The sequence below is a fragment of the Carcharodon carcharias genome, chromosome 9 (assembly GCF_017639515.1).
Source record: "Carcharodon carcharias isolate sCarCar2 chromosome 9, sCarCar2.pri, whole genome shotgun sequence".
In the NCBI taxonomy this organism is placed as follows: Eukaryota; Metazoa; Chordata; class Chondrichthyes; order Lamniformes; family Lamnidae; genus Carcharodon; species Carcharodon carcharias.
The window spans coordinates 149,621,716-149,640,928 of NC_054475.1; the positions used below are offsets into that span (position 1 = coordinate 149,621,716).

At 43.4% G+C, this 19,213-nt stretch overlaps 1 protein-coding gene across 2 annotated transcripts in view; it reads right to left on the bottom strand.

Moving 5' to 3' along the window:
• The window catches only part of LOC121282325 (cytokine receptor common subunit gamma-like), a 53,040-nt gene that overhangs the window by 13,451 nt on the left and 20,376 nt on the right, over positions 1 to 19,213 (bottom strand). For both annotated transcript variants that reach the window (XM_041196005.1, XM_041196004.1), the window contains exons 3-6: positions 17,577 to 17,758; positions 10,168 to 10,310; positions 4,280 to 4,445; positions 2,763 to 2,850 (exon numbers count right to left, since the gene is read on the bottom strand). In XM_041196005.1, the coding sequence (XP_041051939.1) occupies positions 2,763 to 2,850; positions 4,280 to 4,445; positions 10,168 to 10,310; positions 17,577 to 17,758 (579 nt within the window). The remainder of the gene's footprint in view (positions 1 to 2,762; positions 2,851 to 4,279; positions 4,446 to 10,167; positions 10,311 to 17,576; positions 17,759 to 19,213) is intronic.

A 19,213-nucleotide genomic window follows, 5' to 3' on the forward strand; every position in this document is an offset into this window, starting at 1 on the left:
GGAGTGCAGTAATATGATGAAATGCCCTAAAGCAGAGAATGTTTTAAGGGCAAAAAAACATTAAGAATTTTAAATCTGGATAAATACATACTTAATTTTCCATCATTGGATGACACAAAGACCATTTTTAGGCATTTTTTTAAGCAATGCTTCACATAGAATCATAGAATAGTTACACTACAGAAGGAGGTCCTTCAGCCAACTGTGTCTTTCCTGGCCCGCTGAAGGAGCATTTCATCCTCGTGCCAATCCACTGTATTTCTCATACCCCTGCAAATTTTTTCCTTTCAAATAATGGTCCGATTCCTTTTTGAAAGCCTTAATTGGCCCTGCCTCCACCACACTTTCAGATAATATATTCCAGATCCTAACCACTCAGCGGGCAGGATTTTACGCATTGACATCACCGCGCCCCATTTAAATTTTCAGGAAGGCGGGGGCGCAGCAAAATCAGCTGTGGGCCCGCCGACCTGTCAATGGCCAATTAAAACCATTGACAGGGTCAATTAAGTAATTAAAGGATCTGCCCGTCCAGCCAAATGTTGGCAGGTCGGCCGGGAGCCCCTGTGGGAATTAGAAAAAAACATGCAACCTCATCCACGGGTGGGATGCGGTTTCATGTAGGCTTTAAAAAATTTTAATAAAGGTTTTGTAAAAATTATGGACCATGTCCCAACTCATGTGACATTGTCACATGAGAAGACATGTTAAGGAAATTTTAATTTTTATTTTTATCTTTTTTACATTTACAGCCGATCTCCCTGAGGCAGCACTTAGCCGCAGGGAGATGAGTGCGCTCTTTTGTGCGCATGCACGAAAGAGCACACTCTCGATTTTGGGAATCCCCCCTCTGCCCACACAGGGAGCGCACAGCGCTTCCATGCGGACGTCATGCTGCGCAGGCCTTAATTGGCCCTCCACCACATAAAATGGCGGCCTGCCTCCGATCGGGAGCGCCAATCGAAAGCATGCCTGTATGCACCAGCTCATCAACTTCCCCCCTGACAGGGAGAAAATTCAGCCCAGTGTGTGGAAAAAAATTTTCCTCATGTAACCATGCCAATCTTCCTGATGGTTATTGTAGAGTAACTGATTCCATAGTATTTCTGGTGGATGAAAATGGGAAATATTGTCCTTCGGCTTGGGAAGCTAAGGAAATAAAAAAGCGTTGTCAAAAATATTCTGAGGGCAACATTTTCCCATCAGGGGGTGGGGGGATGTGCGGGAGGGTGCACAGATGGGCGGGTTCCTGATCGGCGCCCGCAGTTGGGGGTGCGCCGCCATTTTATGTGGGTGGGCCAATTAAGGCCTGCCCAGCGTGACATTCGCTCGGAAGCAAAGTGCTGCCTCAGGGAGATCGCTGGGAGTTTTAAAAATTTTTGGAAGTGTGAAAAAAAAAATTCCTGACATGTCCCCTCACGTGACACTGTCACATGAGCTGGGAAATGAGGTTTCATGTTTTTTTCTAAAGGCCGCCTGGGCTCCTCGCCTGCCCACCAACCTTAAAGTTGGACAGGCAGGTCCATTAATTGGCTTAATTACTTTTTTAAAGGCCTTAAGTGGCTGCTGACAGTTCGGCGGCGCGCAGCCGACTCAGCTGCGTGCCCACCGAACTGAAAATCTAAATGACGCGGGGTGATGTCGGGACACACGTCCGATGTCACCCCGCGTTAGTTTATGCATCCGAGCGGTCCCCACTCCTTGCTCGCCGACCAGAAGATGTAACCCTAAGATAAAAGCAAAATACTGCAGATGCTGGAAATCCAAAACAAAAACTCTTCTTCAGAAGCCTGAAGAAGAGTCATAAGGACTCAAAATGTTAACTCTGTCTTTCTCTCTACAGATGCTGTCAGACCTGCTGAGTTTTTCCAGCAATTTATATCTTAAGTGAGATTCTGTACAAGTGGGTGTACTGAAGACAGAATACCCATCAAATATTGTGAAGATAATTGTTCCTTGTGGGATAATGTCGATTCTATGAAAAGTGTGAGTGAGAAAAGGTTATAGATTGACCCTGCTGGCTTGAAACAAATGGTAGAGAGAAAAGAAATCTTTAAAATTAAATGGATGGATGCAAGTCACCAACCGTTAAAGATCCTGGAGGATGCGGCATCTCACAAAGTAAAGCTTTGTGCAGGATATAGAGGTCTTTGATTTGATTTGGTTTGAAATTTTGTCTGTACATATAGTCTAACTTTTATTTAAAGAGAGAGAAGGAATCAGTTAATTGCATATTAATTGTGTGAAGGTGGTGGGCATGGACTGGGAATTCACTTCTGCCCCCTATCAGAAGGAACAAACTGAAACTGTGGTTTTGAGGTGAGGAGGTATGGCTGTCATGTATATCTCTGTAAATAAATACTTCTAAAAGTATATAAAGATTGGCTCCAGTTCTATCCTTCATTACCTGAGTTCCTGGAGAATACCCCTTCCCCTACTGCCATGTACCAGTTTCCCACCCAACCACTTCACTTGGTGCTTTCGTTCAGGTTAGAGTAGTACCATGTAGAAAATTACAAAGCCAGACCTCAGCTTAGCATCTTGCATGCGCTTCTGTGGGAGTGCGCTTCAATACAGCTGTAGCCTGACAAAGAAGCTAGTAAATACTATTGTATACAGTCCATGGCATGTTGTGGATGTAGAAGTGGGCACATGGAGCATCCTGGTATACTCTGGTAGCAGAATCATGAAAAATATGACACAATATAATATAGTGGTTTATAAAAGATAATACTGGGAGATTTGTGCTATTTGTAACTCACCGTTCACTCTTTGTGAGAGCAAACACAAGTAAAATTAATCCCAATAGTGAAAGTCCAGTGATTATGGTACGGATTCCTGTTGACTTCTCTGCAAAAAAACAAAACAAATTGGCTTAATTTTTCTTTTCTTTTAAATGTCTCTTTTAGTAACTAATACTTTTTCCTGATAACCCTATTGTCATGAAGATATTAATGTATATAATGTTATTGGAAATTATTTTAAATTGGACTTGTAGTGGGGTCTGTGTCTAATGTTGTGTGTGTGTGTGTGTCTTAATTGGATCAAAGCCAGTTGGTCTGGGTGCTTCGATGTGTAGTGGTTTTGAGATGTTAAACAGTAAGGAAGTTAAAGTAAAGAGTCCATTTTCATTTTGTTGAATAAACCATTCAAAGACTGGGAGTGAAATCTTGCACCTAGCTAGGAAACACCAAGGAATATGTTGATATTACTAATAAAATTGTTACTATGAAAGGGGTTTTATTGTTAGAAGAGGTGGAGTTCAAAGGGCCTGGTGATACAATGAGAATTTGCATTCAAAGGGAAGGATAGGTATATACGGAAAAGTGTTTTATGTAAGTCAGAGGGATGCCACCTGGAAGCCTACACCTGTGCGAAGGAACCAAATTGAAAGGAACCTCATTTTGAACTCATAAGATAAAATGTGCTTTGCCTGGTGTCTCTTTAAGTCTTGGTGAAGATTTACCTAGGAGTGATTAATTTGGGGATTTGTTTAAAAGTTATTATGGTAGTAATTTGAGGATATGTATGTGTTTAAATTTGTTGCTAAATAAATAAATGCTTAACTTAATTTATATAAAAACCTTGGTTCCATTTTGGTGGTTTCATTTCTGAATTTAGAGCTGCATCTCAAACATACCAATTGAAAATATAGGTTATAACAGTTGTTTAAAGTTTCCTTCTGGGATTTTAAATAACTCAGCCTTTACCAACTGCTGTGTCATAACATTATCCCTAGATAACAATTTTCCCCACACCCCTGATCACTAATAATGCACTTTGATTGAGAGATGCACTGTCAAATTTGGCAAAAATTCAAACAGTAGGTTATACTGATATTAGTACTGAATTGTCATCAGTGATATCTGCTGGTTCATCCTGGCAGACAGGCTATACAAGAAATCAGAAACCGGACAATAGCTTTCTTGAGTGCTCCAATTAATGGTTCCACTATTGCCACTCCCCTCACCTTCTCTGAGATGCTCAAAGAATCGCATGCCCTTTTGGTGGAGTGAGTCTACCCAGCGCCTATTCCAGAGTGAAAAAAAGATCTAATTTTGAATGGGCAAGGCTGCTAAATTACATACGTTATATTTAAGGTTTTGCACTTTTCCCCTCAGCCACCTTCTCTCCAGCTATTTCTGACTTTGTGCAATAGTGCAAAATAGATCACAGTAGCTGGTTTTACATCCTTCCTGTTTTTTATTTGCATTAAGAGATCATTGTAACATTTATGTCCAGGGTCTAATCTATTGCACTGCAGATATGCTCAACTTACCCAGCTGGGTGTCATTTCTTCCCCACTGAACAGGTGGGCTCCATTCACTCCACAGGTCAGTTGAGGCACAATACTCGTTAATCTTACTTCGTACTTGAAAGGTATAGAGTTTCTCTGGATCTATACTTGACAAAACATATCTTGCTTGCGAATTGATTCCATATACCTATGTGAACAAACCAAGAAAAAGTAGTATGTAATCAAAAGTGATAATAATATTAACATCTCAGTATTGGGGTAAACAATAGACTGGATTTTACCAGGCACCATGTTCCCCGCACACCAGCATCAAAAAGCTGGCTGCCCCACAACTATTCAATTTGTGCCAAGTTGCTAATTGGCTCAGGGCAAGACTCCTGCCCCAATCTGGGGAGGAAGTCCTGCCTTAGAGAGCTGTCAGACAATCCGATTGGCCGGTAGCTCTGTAGCCCCTGCAGCGCCATTGCTTGGACCACAGGCAGTCTCCAAAGGAGGGGGGCTAATGGAGGCCACACTAAAGGTCAGTCTGGGGTTTTGGCACAGTCTGGCAGGCAGTCCCCAATGAGAAGGGGTGAGAGGGTAGGAGGTCGAGAGGAGGGTGAGAGAAGTGGCGGTGTGACGTGAGGTGGTACCTTCGATGGGCACAGGGGACCTCCAAAGGAGGCCAAACACTGCCCCACTGCCCCCCCCCCCCCCCCCCCCCCCCCCCGTCCCCCGTCCCCCCAGCCTATGCAGTAAAAGCTGTCAGGCTACCCAACTGGCATGGGCCTGTCCCTGCCACAGGTAAAATAGTGGTGGGAACGGGATGGGGATTCAAGTGGCCATTAATTGGGCCCAAAGGTGGGAGGATGGCCAATGCCTACACTATAAAATGGAAAAAAGTTCAGGGTCAGTGGGTAGGCAGCAGGCAGGCTACATGTTAGGTTATATGAGCCCCCCCCCCCCAACCCTTCAAACAAGACAGCGGGGCGGTGTAAAATCCTTCCCAATGTATCTCTCTGCTGTTGTTATTAACAGTGATTGGTGAGGAACTCATTTCAGATCAATATTTTCTCACATCCTCAATAGTTTATTGTGAATAGTATAAGGAAGAAAGGACAATCCACGTTCCTCTGAGCTGAAAGGTCATAGTCAACCACGGAAAGAATAGCCAATTTCAGTTAGATTCTTTTGTTCCATGTCCTACATCCAAAGTAATAAGTACTGAGGCCATAAGTAGAAATATCTGCACTTATTAATGAAATACCAAATAGGCTAAAGTCGATCTTAGTTTATATTTAAATTTTAGTGTTGATGAATTCTCTTCTTAAACCCCTCTGACCTTCCACCACTCATTCTCCTCTAAGATGCTCCTTAAAATCTACCTACTTATCTAAACATTTAGTCACCTGTCTTAATATCTAGATTGTTAAAGAGAGGTCATCCATGGGCATCTGATCTAAGACCTGGTACTTACAATTCCTGTGCCATGTGGGAACTTCAGGGAATTTCACATGTCTTGGGAGATCACATTTGTGGCAAGTGTCTCCAGCTGCCCCACACTGAGCCAAGGATTTCCTAACTTGAAGGCCAGTTAGTCAATGCGGAGCATCAGGGTGGATGAGTGTTTCCTGGATTGTAAATGCCAGGAGTCAGTAAGAGTTCAGGATGGTAAATGAATGACCATCTGGAAGAGTAGGAAGAGGCAGGAAATACAGGAGTTTTCAGGGGTGAGTTCTACTCTCTAACAGGTATTCAGCATTGGAGACTATGACACCTTGAAGGAGTGCAGCCTAGACCATGATACCAATGGGCAAGGGACTATACAGGAGGGAATGGCAAAATGTAGAGATGTGGTTCCATTAGATAAGTAGGTAACAAGTGCAGCAAATTAATCACAAAATGAATCAACACTCTGTCAATGATTCATTGACTTGGTTGGAGGTTGAGAGAGGTTGCATACAAGCACATAGTTAAAACAAGAATATAACTGTAAGGTAACAGAGCAGAACATTTATAGGCATATAGGAAAATAGCCATTGTTCAAGGCCTAATGCCAAAATGTTGTGATGACATAGACAAGTGTTAGCAAGGATATAACAAATAAATCAGTTGAAATGAAATTAATAGGGCTTTGGAAATTATTTTGCATAGGCCATTATGGTAAATAGAAAACAGCACAAATAAATTTTCATAAGTCAAATCATCCTGTTTCAATCAGCTCTCCTCTTATACTTAAGGCAAAATTTGCAGACAACGCAAGAGCACTGCTTGGGATAATGGGTAGACCATATAATAAAAGGCGAATTACAACATATGAAAAAGACTACAGACGTAGAATAATAGGCCTTACTGTAAATTGCCATTTCTCACACCAGCCACTCTATCATTTCTTTTTGGCGTCAGAAGCTAAGAACATACAAAGATATGAATTAGGAGCAGGAGTAGGCCATCCAGCTCCTTGAGCCTGCTCCTCCATTCAGTAAGATCATGGCTGATCTGATTGTGGCCTCAACTCCATATTCTGCCTACCCCCGATGACCTATGACTCCCTTGTTAGTCAAGGATCTAACTACCTGTGCCTTAAAAATATTCAATGACCCTACCTCCACGGCTCCCCAGGGAAGAGAGTTCCAGACTCACAACCCCATGAGAGAAAAAATTTCTCCTCATCTCCATCTTAAGTGAGATACTCCTTATTTTTAAACTGCATCCCATTTCTACCTCTCTCACAAGGGGAAACATCCTCTCAGCATCCACCCTGTCAAATCCCCTCAGGATCTTATATGTTTCAACAAGATCACCTCTCATTCTTCTAAACTCCAATGGATACAGGCTTAGCCTGATAACCCCCCCACCCCCCCCAATTTTAGCTATCAGTCAAGTAACTGAACTCTGATTGCCTACTTCATTTTATGTAGGACCTTTACAGGTGGCAAAGATTTTTTTTTTGGTGAGTTATTGCTTGACACACATAAAAATTCATCAGTATATTTAGGAATCTCCAGTCCAAGCCACTGGGAATTTTAAGCCCACCTATATGAATTCTGTTTATACAACCTGAAGGGCACATTCTTTTCCCGTAGGTGCATACCCCACAATCCTAAGTTTGGAGAGACTCAATACAAGTTGGCAGAGCCAAACCCTAGGAACTTCAAGTATACACAGGAATCCTACTGATGTTTAGCTAACCAAAGAGCAAGGAACTGGTAAGCTTCCTGCTACATAGGCCATTATGGCAGGATTCTCCAGGGCCAATTCCCATCACCAGGGAAAGTCTGTCCTTCCAAGTTCCATTACTAAAATAACTTTGTTCAATTATCAACCATGTCCTGGAGTACTGTACACTTGCCTGACTTAATAATTGAGTCTTCCATGGCAGGGGCTCGAAGGTGTTGTTTAAAAACAAAGAGGAGAGGGATTCAGTTTGGTTCTGAAGTCCCGATCATGAGTTGTGCGTGTTTGGAGTCGCCATGCCGACAGGGAGACCCTAACTACCGTCCCCCCAGCAACAGTCATTAGCCCATTGTCAGACACAAACAAGGTAGATTTGAGATTTGCAAATTCTCAGCTGCTTCTCACACATGGCACGGTGAACAGCATAACTCAGCATAAAATAAGAATGGGTTGCCACCATGCTCCTAACTACAGCATGGTCCCACACTGTATTCCATTAAATAGTCATTCCATTTTTTACCCTTTCATGGGGTGTGGGCATCACTGGCAAGGCCAGCATTTATTGCTTATCCCTAAGTGACCTTGAGAAGGTGCTGGTAAACTACCTTCTTGAACTGCTGTAGTCCACCTGGTGTAGATACACCCACAGTGCCATTAGGAAGGGAGTTCTGTCCCAATGACAGGAGAAGAATGGTGATATAATTCCAAATCAGATAGTGTGTGGCTTGGAGAGGAACTTCCAGATGGTGATGTTCCCATGCATCTGCTTCTCTTATCCTCCCAGATGATAGAGGTCGCAGGTTTGGAAGGCGCTGTATAAGGAGCCCTGGTGAGTTGCCACAGTGCATTTTATATATAGTATACACTGCTGCCACAGTGCATTGATGTTGGGAGGAGTGAATGTTTAGGTTAGTGAATGAGGTGCCAATCGTGCGGGCTGCTATGTCCTGGATGATGGCAAGCTTCTAGAGTGTTGTTGGAGCTGTGCTCATCCAGGCAAATAGAGAGTATTTCACAACACTCCTGACATGTACCTTGTAGATGGTGGATAGGCTTTAGGTAGTCAGGAGGTTACTTGCCGAAGAATTCCCAGACTCTGACCTCCTCTTGTAGACACAGTAATTATATGGCTGGTCCAATTCAGTTTCTGGTCAATGGTAATCCCCAGGATGTTGTTAATAGGGGATTCAGCAATATTAATGCCACTAATGTCAAGGGGATATCTCTTGCTGGAGATGGTCATTGCCTGGCACTTGTGTTACTTGCCACATACAACCCAAGACTGAATGTTGTCTAGGTCATGGACACAGACTGCTTCAGTATCTCAGATGTTGCGAATGGTACTGAACATTGTACAATCATTAGTGATGATGGGAAGAAAGGTCATTGATGAAGCAGCTGAAGATGATTGGACTGAGGACACTCCTCTGAGGAACTCCTGCAGTAATGTCCTGGAACTGAGATGTTTGGCCATCAACAATCACAACCTTTTGTTCTAGGTATGACTCCAGCCAGTGGAGAGCTTTCCTCCTGATTCTCATTGACTTCAATTTTTCTAGGGTTTCTTGATGCCACACCTGGTCCAATGCTGCCTTGATATCTAGGGCAGTCTCTCATCTCATCTCTGGATTTAAGCTCTTTTGTCCATGCTTGGAACATGGCTGTAATGAGGTCAAGAGCCAAATGCCCCTGGCGGAACCCAGACTGAGCATCAGTGAGCAGGTTTTTGCTGAGTAAGTGCCGCTTGATAGCACTTTCATCACTTTTCTGACAATCGAGTGGAGGCTGATAGGGCAGTAATTGGCCAGATTGAATATGTCCTGCTTTTTGTGGACAGGATATACCTGGGCAATTTTCCAAATTGTCAAGTAAATGTCACTGTTGCAGATGTACTGGAACAGCTTGGCTGGGAGTGCAGCTGGTTCTGGGGCACAAGTCTTCAGTACTATTGCTGGAAAGTTGTCAGGGCCCACAGCCTTTGCAGCATCCAGTGCCATCAGCCATTTCTTGATATCACATGGAGTGAATCGAATTGGTTGAAGACTGACATCTGTGATGCTGGGGACCTCCGGAGGAGGCCGAGATGGATCATCCACTTGGTACTTCTGGCTGAAGATGGTTGCAAATGATTCAGCCTTGGCTTTTGCATTGATGTGCTGGGCTTCCCCATCATTGAGGATGGGGATATTTGTGGAGCCTCCTCCTCCAGTTAAATGTATAATTGTCCACTACGATTCACTACTGGACTGCAGAGCTTTGATCTGATCTATTGGTTGTGGGATCACTTAGCTCTGTCTATCGCTTGCTGCTTCTGTTATTTGGCATGCAAGTAGTCTTGTGTTGCAGCTTCACTAGGTTGACACCTCATTTTCAGGCATGCCTGGTGCTGCTCCTGTTTGCACATGTGATGCTTAGTAGTAGCTGTTGATTTTCTGTTAGCCAATTATGATAGGCATCAAGCCCTAGATTTATGAATGTGTCACCCTACCTTCAAGGTTACATCCCCAAGCAATTACTACTGAAAATCTCAGAATTTTACCATCATCTATATGCCAGATATTTGTCTTCAGTCTGGTGGAAGGGCCGACCACAGAGCAATTTGATCTAAGCCAGTTAGCAAAGGATAGATCTTCATCTTAATTCCCAGTGACAAAGGGATAATGCACTACATTTTTTCAGTGTAAGAATTAACTACTCTTCTCTGTTTATAAGGTAAAACGCTTGTTAGTCTTGTTGTCATTGTCACACTGTACCTGCCACTTTTTATCCTTATTACTCCGGTGCCTGATTTCATACATTTGACATTTCAGTAATTTCCCTGGTACGTCCCAGCTCAAAATGAGCTCATTGTTGTTCGAGATATTCAGTGCCAGGTCTCCAGGAGGATTGAGTTTCACTGAAAGATATGAATTAAGTTTTTGTCCTGTTACTAAAGTGGATTAATCCAAGCATTTCAGAGAATGATACTTTCAGAAAAAAAACTGTAGTGTAATGGAATTGGAGCAAGTGAACTGCCCGAGTTCAAGAGCTTTCAGAATTTCTGAAAAAAATGAAGGTGCAAATTCAATGCAAAAATAAGATATTGTAGTATCCCTTACACCCCACATACCGTCAAACTCTCTGTACCTCTTTTGTCTCTGCTTAAATGAGGAACCCATCTGATTCCCTTTGAAAATGCAGTACACACAAACCGTTAAGCAGTCTATTCCATAGGTCAATGCTTTAAACAGGGAGGCCACAAAATTTGCTGCTATAATGCCACTGAGGCCAGTGCTACAGAAGCCAGAGGCCCTCAAAATGGCAGGAACAGTACTTGTGCCCATTTTTGGCACAGCCGGCAAGGAGCCACATGTTGGAAGGGCACTAGCACGGGCTTGCCATGCATGCTCCATAATTTTCAGTGGGCAGAACTTGATGTCAAACAGCCTCTCAGGCTAATGAGGAGCACATTCTGCAAATTTGGATCACACAGGTCCCATGAATGCCCTGTGTTAACCATTCACCCCTGCACATGGATTCAGATGCATGAGGGACTCCACATACGCTATTTAAAGGGCCAGTGAGTGTAGCATGAAGGAGCACTAGTAAAATTGAAGTCATTGGGAACAAGGGTGAAAACCCTAGCTGAAGTCAACCCTACCACAATGGAAGTTGGTTGCGAGTGTTAGAGGCCAATCACCTCATCCTGAGGATATCGCTGAGGGAGTTCCTCAGGCACAGCCATCTTCAGTTGCTTCATTAAAAACCATAAGGTCAGAAATGGGGATATTTACTGAAGATTGCACAGTGTTGAGTTTCATTTACAACTCCTCAGATAATAAAGCAGTCCATGCCTGCATGCAGCAAGTCCTGGACAACATTCAGGGTTGGGTTAATAAGTGATAAGTAACATTCATGTCATATAAGTGTCTTTAATATTCAATGCCACTGCAATCAATTCTCCTATTGTACTAAGGGCAAAATTTGCAGATAACACAAGAGCATTGTATGGAATAATGGGTAGACCACCCAGGTGTTGCTGGGGGTGGGCGATTACTGATCAGAAACTTAACTGGACCAGCCACATAGGTCGTGTGGCTCCAAATGCATACGTGGCTGGGAAGTCTCTGGCAAGCCTCACCACCATCTACCAGGAATAAGTCAGAGTGTAATTGAATATGCTCCACTTTTTTTTATTCTTTCATGGGGTGTGGTCATTGCCCATGCCCAATTGCCCTTATGTCATTTCAGAGGGCAGCTAAGAATTAATCACATTGCAATGGGTCTGAAGTCACATGTAGGCCAGACCTGGTAAGGATGGCAGATTTCCTTCTGGCATTAGTGAGCCAGATGGGTTTTTGCAATAATCAAAGGTAGTTTCATGATCACCATTGCTGAGACTTATTAATTGAATTAAATTTCACCAGCTGCCATGGTGACACCATCCAGGGCAAAGCAGCACATTTGATTGGCACCCCATCCACCACCTTAAACATTCACTGCCTCCAGCACTGACACAATGTGTACACCATCTACGAGACAATGCGCCAAGGCTTTTTCAATAGCGCCTCCCAAACCCACAACCTCTACCACCTAGAAAGACAAGGGAAGCAGGTGAATAGGAACACTGTCACCTGCAGGTTCCTCTCCAAGTCACGAACCATCCTGACTTGGAAATAAAAACAAAAAAACTGCGGATGCTGGAAATCCAAAACAAAAACAGAATTACCTGGAAAAACTCAGCAGGTCTGGCAGCATCGGTGGAAAAGAAAAGAGTTGACGTTTCGAGTCCTCATGACCCTTCGACAGAACTTGAGTTCGAGTCCAGGAAAGAGCTGAAATAATTTCATTTCAGCTCTTTCCTGGACTCGAACTCAAGTTCTGTCGAAGGGTCATGAGGACTCGAAACGTCAACTCTTTTCTTCTCCGCCGATGCTGCCAGACCTGCTGAGTTTTTCCAGGTAATTCTGTTTCTGACTTGGAAATATATTGCTGTTGCTTTCCCATCCCTGACATAAAATCCTGGAACTCCCTACCTAACAGAACTATGGGAGTACCCTCAGCACCCAGATTGCAGGGATCCCAGAAGGCAGCCACCACCACCTTCACTATTACAATTAGGGATGGGCAATCAACGCCAGTCATACCTGCAATGCCACATCCCAAGAATGAATAAGCTTTAAAACATGAAACCATTAATCATTTACTGGATTTCTGAACAAATCAGAGGATAATGTTGTAATGAGGAAGTAAGGATACTGAGTTAAAAACTGCTTTCAGAAGGAATTATAAATAAAAAATGTTTGTGTAAGTACATGTTAGATTAGATAGGAGAAATCCCCCTATCTGCACCCAAAATCCATTCGAGCGCCTGAAAGAATCAGGACCAAACCTGTTGAGATGAATTTGCTCCGCAATGAACACTTGCATCAACAACTCTTTAGCCTGTCTCATTTATAAGTTTGCCTCCAATGGTTTTGCAGCTGGAAATTCTTAACAGATGAGAATACAATTCATTAGATAATGGGTTTTTCTCACACTGTAAGCCATGCTGATGCAGGTTGGAGTGAGTGTACATCACCAACAACAACTTATATTTATGTAGCACTTTTAATGTAGTAAAACATCCCAAGGAGTGGCACAGGAGTGTTATAAAACAAAACTAAGCCATTTAAGGAGATATTATGGCAGATGACCAAAAGCTTTGCCAAAGACGTGGATCTTCAAGGAGGAAAGAGAGGTAGAAAGAAAGAGCGATTGCGGGGGGTGGGGGGGATTCTAGAGCTTTTAATCTTGACAGCTGCAAGTATAGCCACCAATGATGGAGCAATTAAAATCAGAGATGTTCAAGAGGCTAGAATTGGAGGAGCACAGATACAATAGAAGGTTGAAAGGGCTGGAGGAGATTCCAGAAATAGGGATGGGCAATGCAACGGAGAGACTTGAAAGCAAGGATGAGAGTTTTAAAATTGAGCCTTTTCTTAACCAGGAGTCTGTGCAGATCATCAAGTACAGGGGCAATGAACGAACAGGATTTCATGCAAGTTACTTACCAACAAATGACCCAGGAGCAAGAGTAGGCCATTCGGCCCCTCGAGCCTGCTCCACCGTTTGATAAGATCATGGCTAATCTGATTGTGGTTTCTACTTTCCTGTCAACCCCTGTACACTTTGACTCCCTTGTCAGTCAAGAATCTAATTAATTCATCCTTAAAAATATTCAATGACCCTGCGTCCACTGCTCTCTGGGGAAGAGAATTCCATAAATTAACTACCCTCAGAAAAATAATTTCTCATCTCCATCTTAAATGGGAGACCCCTTGGGCCGAATTTTCCAGTCGGCGATTGAGGGCAGGGTCCGTTCACCGACGGGAAAATGACGCAGGATGACGTTGGGAGGAACCCCCGACATCATCCCGGTCCATTTAAATCTTTAGGAAGGCGGGTGGACAGCAAAATCAGCTGTCCGCCTGCCGACCTGTCAATGGCCTTAATTGGCCATTGACAGGGTAACTAAGATAATTAAAGACCCCGCCCGTCCAACCTTAAGGCTGGCGGGCAGGCCAGGAGCCCCAGTGGGCTTCTGATAATACATGAAACCTCATCCACTGGCGGGATGAGGTTTCATGCCCATTTTTAAAAACTTTAATAAATGTAATGCGATATTTATTAACATGTCCCACCTCGAGTGACGTTGTCACATGAGGGGGACATGTTAATAATTTTTTTATTTTTCTATTTTTTAACTTTGTAACACTTTCACTGATCTCCCTGAGACAGCACTTAGTCTCAGGGAGCAGTGCACTCTTTCGGTGGGGCCCACCTGTCCATCAAGGGAAAAATTTTGGCCCTTATTTTTAAACTATGTCTCCTAGTTCTAGTATCCCCCAGAAAGGGAACCATCCTTTCAGCATCCATCCTATCAAGCACCCTCAGGATCTTATATATTTCAATAAGATCACATCTCATTCTTCTAAACTCCAATAGATACAGGCCCAATCTTCTCAAGCTTTCCTCAAAAGAACCCCCTTCATCCCAGGAATTAGTGGAGTGAAGGTTCTCTGCACTACTTTCAATGCACTTCTTTCCGTTCTTAAATAAGGAGACCAAAACTGTACACAGTTCTCCAGATGTTGTCGCATCAACCTCCTGTACAACTGTAGCAAAACTTCCCTACATTTATATTACATTCCCCTTATAATAACTGACAACATTCCATTTGCCTTCCTAATCACTTGCTTCACCTGTATAGTAACTTTTCCTGATTCATGTACCAGGACACCCAGATTCCTCTACACCGTAGAGTTCTGCAATCTCTCGCCATTTAAATAATATGCTGTTTTTCTATTATTCATGCCAAAATGGGCAAGTTGACATTTTCCCATATTATACTCCATCTGCCACATTTTTGCCAATCACTTAACCTATCTACATTCCCCTGCAGATTCTTATGTCCTCTTCACAACTTACTTTCCTGTCTATTTTTGATTCATCAGCAAATTTAGCAACTGTACATTCAGTCCCTCCAGCCAAGTCATTGACCTTCTACTCCATGATCTCTTATTTTGTGTGGTAGTAATTGATGTGGCGCCTTGTCAAATGCCCTTTGGAAATTCAAGTACATCACATCTATAGGTTCTCTTTTATCCACATTACTTCCTCAAAGAACTCTAATAAATTAGTCAAACATGGGGGAGAATTTTCCCCCTGTCAGAGGGCTTGTGCGGGGGTGGGGGGGGGGTGCAGGCATGGGTGGGCGCAGACCCCATCGGTGTCCCCTATCTATTCCATGCCACCATTTTACATGACATGCTCCCAGAAGCACCGAGCGCTCCCTGTGCGAGTGATGGGGAGGGGGGGTGGTTGGTGCATTCCCTGAGTTGGGGCCTGCATTCTTTGAGTGCAGAAATCTCCCTGAGGCACAGAGATTGCCTGTAACACCACCCGACTGCACTCCGGCCTCAGCTCAAATGCTACCTCTAGAGGTGCCTCAGGCAAATTAGTTTAAGTTTTGAACATTTAAATAAAGAAAAGAAAAAATTTTAAGACATGGCGTCTGATGTGACAGTGTCACATGTCAATGAGCATTAATGAAAAAATGTATTTAATTTATAAATCTTTCATGAAACCTCATCCCGCCCATGGATGAGGTTCCATGAAAAATGCAAAGGCCGCCTGGGCTTTTTGCCTGCCCGCCAACCTTAAGGTTAGACTGGCAGCTCAGTTTATTACTTCAATTGATATTTAAATGGCCTTAATAAGCCTTTGACAGTTTAGCGGGAGCGCAGCCGAGTCGGCTGCGTGCCAGTTGAACTGAAAATCTAAATGATGCGCAGTGATGTTGGGACACCCACCCAATGTCACCGCGTGTCATTTTACACCTCGGTGAGTGGACCTTGCCCCTGCTTGCCGAGCCAAAAATTCTGGCCATGATTTCTCTTTCACAAAACCATGTTGACTCTGCCTGATTGCATTGAGAATTTCTAAGCGCCCTGCTATAGCCTCCTTAATAATGGATTCCAGCATTTTCCCAATGTTAAATCTAACTGGCCTACAGTTTCCCGCTTTCTTTCTCCCTCCTTTCTTGAATAGAAGAGTTACATATGCTATTTTCAAAACTGATGGGAACTTTCCAGCATCTAGGGAATTCACGGGCAGCAGAGTTTTGAATGATCTCAAGTTTATGGAGGGTTGAGAGTGGGAGAAAGAAAGAAGAAAGACTTGCATTTATATCACGCTTTTTATGACCACTGGACATCTCAAAGTGCTTTACTGTCAACCTTTTGAAATGTAGTCACAGTGGTAGGAAACTGAGCTCTCAATTTGCACTCAGCAACCTCCCACAAACAGTAATGTGTTAATGACCAGATAATCTCTATTTTATTATATTGATTGTGGGATAGCTATTGGCCAGGATGCCAGGGATAACACCCCCAGTGGTCTTTGAAATAATGCCATGGGATATTTTACAGCCACCCGTGCAGGCAGAAGGTGTTTCAATTTAACACTTCATCCAAAAGGCGACATCTTTGACACCCGCCGCACACCCTCTGTAAAGCACTGGAAAACAGTCTTGAATTTTTTGTACTCAAGTCCTGGAATGGGAACGGAACCCTGGATCTTGTGACTCAGATGCAAGAATGCAACCGACTGAACCACGGCTGATACTTGGAGCCCTGCCCATGGAAGTGTTAAGTCTAGAGGTAGCGTTTGAGCTGAGGCAGGATTGGAGTGGGGCGATGTCACAGGCACTGTGGAGGTGGCGGTCTAAGTGATGCTCAATTTTTAAAATTTAGTTGTTCATGGGATGTGGGTGTTGCTGGCTAGGCCAGCATTTATTGTCCATCTTGAATTGCCCTTGAGAGTGGTCAGAAGTTCATCTTGGGATTAAATATGACATCAAGTTTGTAAACAGTCTGGTTCAAGCAGACAGTTGCCAGGGAAAGGGAAGGAATCTAGGGAATGGAATTTATGGCACAGACTGAAGAGAATGGCTTTGATTTTTTCTATATTTAGTTGGAGGAAATTTCTGCTTAGCTAGTACTGGATATCCGAAAAGCAGCCTAACGTTTAGAGACAGTTGAGGGCTCTAGAGAGGTGGTGGTGAGATAGAGCTGGGAGATATCAGTGTACGTGTAGAAATTTTCCAGATGACATTGAGGGGTAAAATACAGATGAGAAATAGGAGGGTTATAAGGTTAGATCTTTGAGAAACACCAGTGGTAAAGAGGTGGGAGTGGAAAGAGAATGCATTGTAGGTGATTCTCTGGCGATGATTGTTTGGATAAGAATGGAATCAATTGAGTGCAGCTGGATGTTGATGAAGAGGTGCTGGAGGAGGGTGATGTGGTCAATTATGTCAAAGACTGCATAGGTCAAGAAGGATAAGAGAAATTACCTTTGCCAGAGTAATGTAGGATGCTGGTTATAACTTTGATAAGAGCTCCAGTCAATAATGCTAAGGATTCTTCTTGATGAGGCATCAATATTAGCAAAGGGGACATTGCACTCCTCCACCTCAATCAAGCAAAACATTCATCATACACCAGTACCCACTTCCTCCCCATCCCCTCTCCCCATGTTAACATCATTACCAAAGCTAAAGTGTTTCAGACAAATTCACCCTTTAATGCACACCGGCATCACTGGCTCTATCTTTTGAATTATTAACTAGTTTTTCTACCTTGATTCTGCAACTGGAATGACTGGGACTGTGGTAATGCATTTCCTGAGTCACTGGATCCATTTTTGTAAACAAAAAATTCTTGAAACTGGGTAATCTCATTTTGTGAGAAATTGCAACCAATGTTATAGCCATTCTGCTGAATGTAGTTCCCACATTCCTTTACTGGAGTTGAGGAATACCTGTAAAGAATGAGAAATGGTTGTTATTTCATTCATAGGAGCTATTTGTAAGCTGGATATTCAAAATCAGTTGGAAAGCTAAATATTTTTGAAAATGCTTAAGAATTATTTAAGGAAAAAAAGACTTGAAGTTAGATAGCATCTTTCCTGTCCTCAGGAAATTGCTCTATATCCAATGAAGTGCTTTTGAAGTGTGGTCATTGTTGTAATGGAGGAAATATGGTAGCCAGTTTGCACACAGAAAACTCTCACAAACCAGATACTGGCCAGGATTTTCCCCTCGGCGATTTCCAGCGGGTTCCAGATTATTCATGAAACTTCATCCACTAGTGGGATGAAATCTCATGTCCGTTTTTTAAAAAATTAATAAACTTTTGTTTTTCTTATTAACATGTCCCATCTCATGTGACATTGTCACATAAAGGGCTCATGTTAATAATTTTAATATTTCTCTTTTTTGACTTTTTTTACCTGTCACTAATCTCCCTGAGACAGCACTTTGCCTCAGGGAGCAGTGCGCATAGCGCTTCCTGTCGGGAAGGCCGCTGGGTGGGCCTTAATTGACCCGCCCACTCAAAATGGCGGCAGGCCCCATTAGGCTGGCGGGGGTTGGCTGTCTGCCTGCCGCTGGGCCGGTGGGGCCCACCCACCAAGGGCAAAATTCTGCCCAGTCTATGTTTTTTGAATTTGTGATTTGGGTTGAGGGCTAAACATTGGCCAGGTCACCGGGGGAATTAACCTGCTACTTCTTCAATATAGTGTCATGGAATCTTTTACACCCACCTGACCTGAGCAGATGCCCAACCGAAAGAAGGATCTTTTGTGATTCTTTGCATTGTATTACATTTCAAAGTAGCAATACAGCTTTGCGTATGTGGTCTCAGATGAAACAACAGGCTGCATTTTACATGCTCCAGTCATGTGTGTTTTTGGTGGGGTTGGAATGTAAAATTGGGTGAGTGCCCACACCATTACCTTCTTTCCCACTCCTGGGATCACCCCCATAATTTGTGGGGGGGTGGGGGGATGGGTGGGCCCCAAAAATCAGCAACATGCCTGCCATATTAAAAAATAACAATAATCAAGAGTCAATTGGAATTGTTAACAAACCACTTGACCCTGATAATGCGTGGGCAGGGTGCTTTTTAAAAAATATTTTGCAAAGGACAGGGAAGAAGCTGGGTGGTGCTAACTTTAGGGGGTCCCTTTTGCGGATTGGGGTAAGCCCCCCTAAGGTAGTACACCCTCTTTCTTCATACCTGCCAGCTCCATTAACCACACCACCTCCATCACAACCACCTCCACCCCTCTGCCCCCCTCCCTAAACTGCTCAAACCCTCCATGCCCAAGACTCCAGACATACCCGGCTCTGGGATCCATGGGCCTTCTTCTTGGGCTTGCTTGCAGTCCCACCAGTGCCCAGGCATACACTCTTGGCACTACCAGGACTGATGG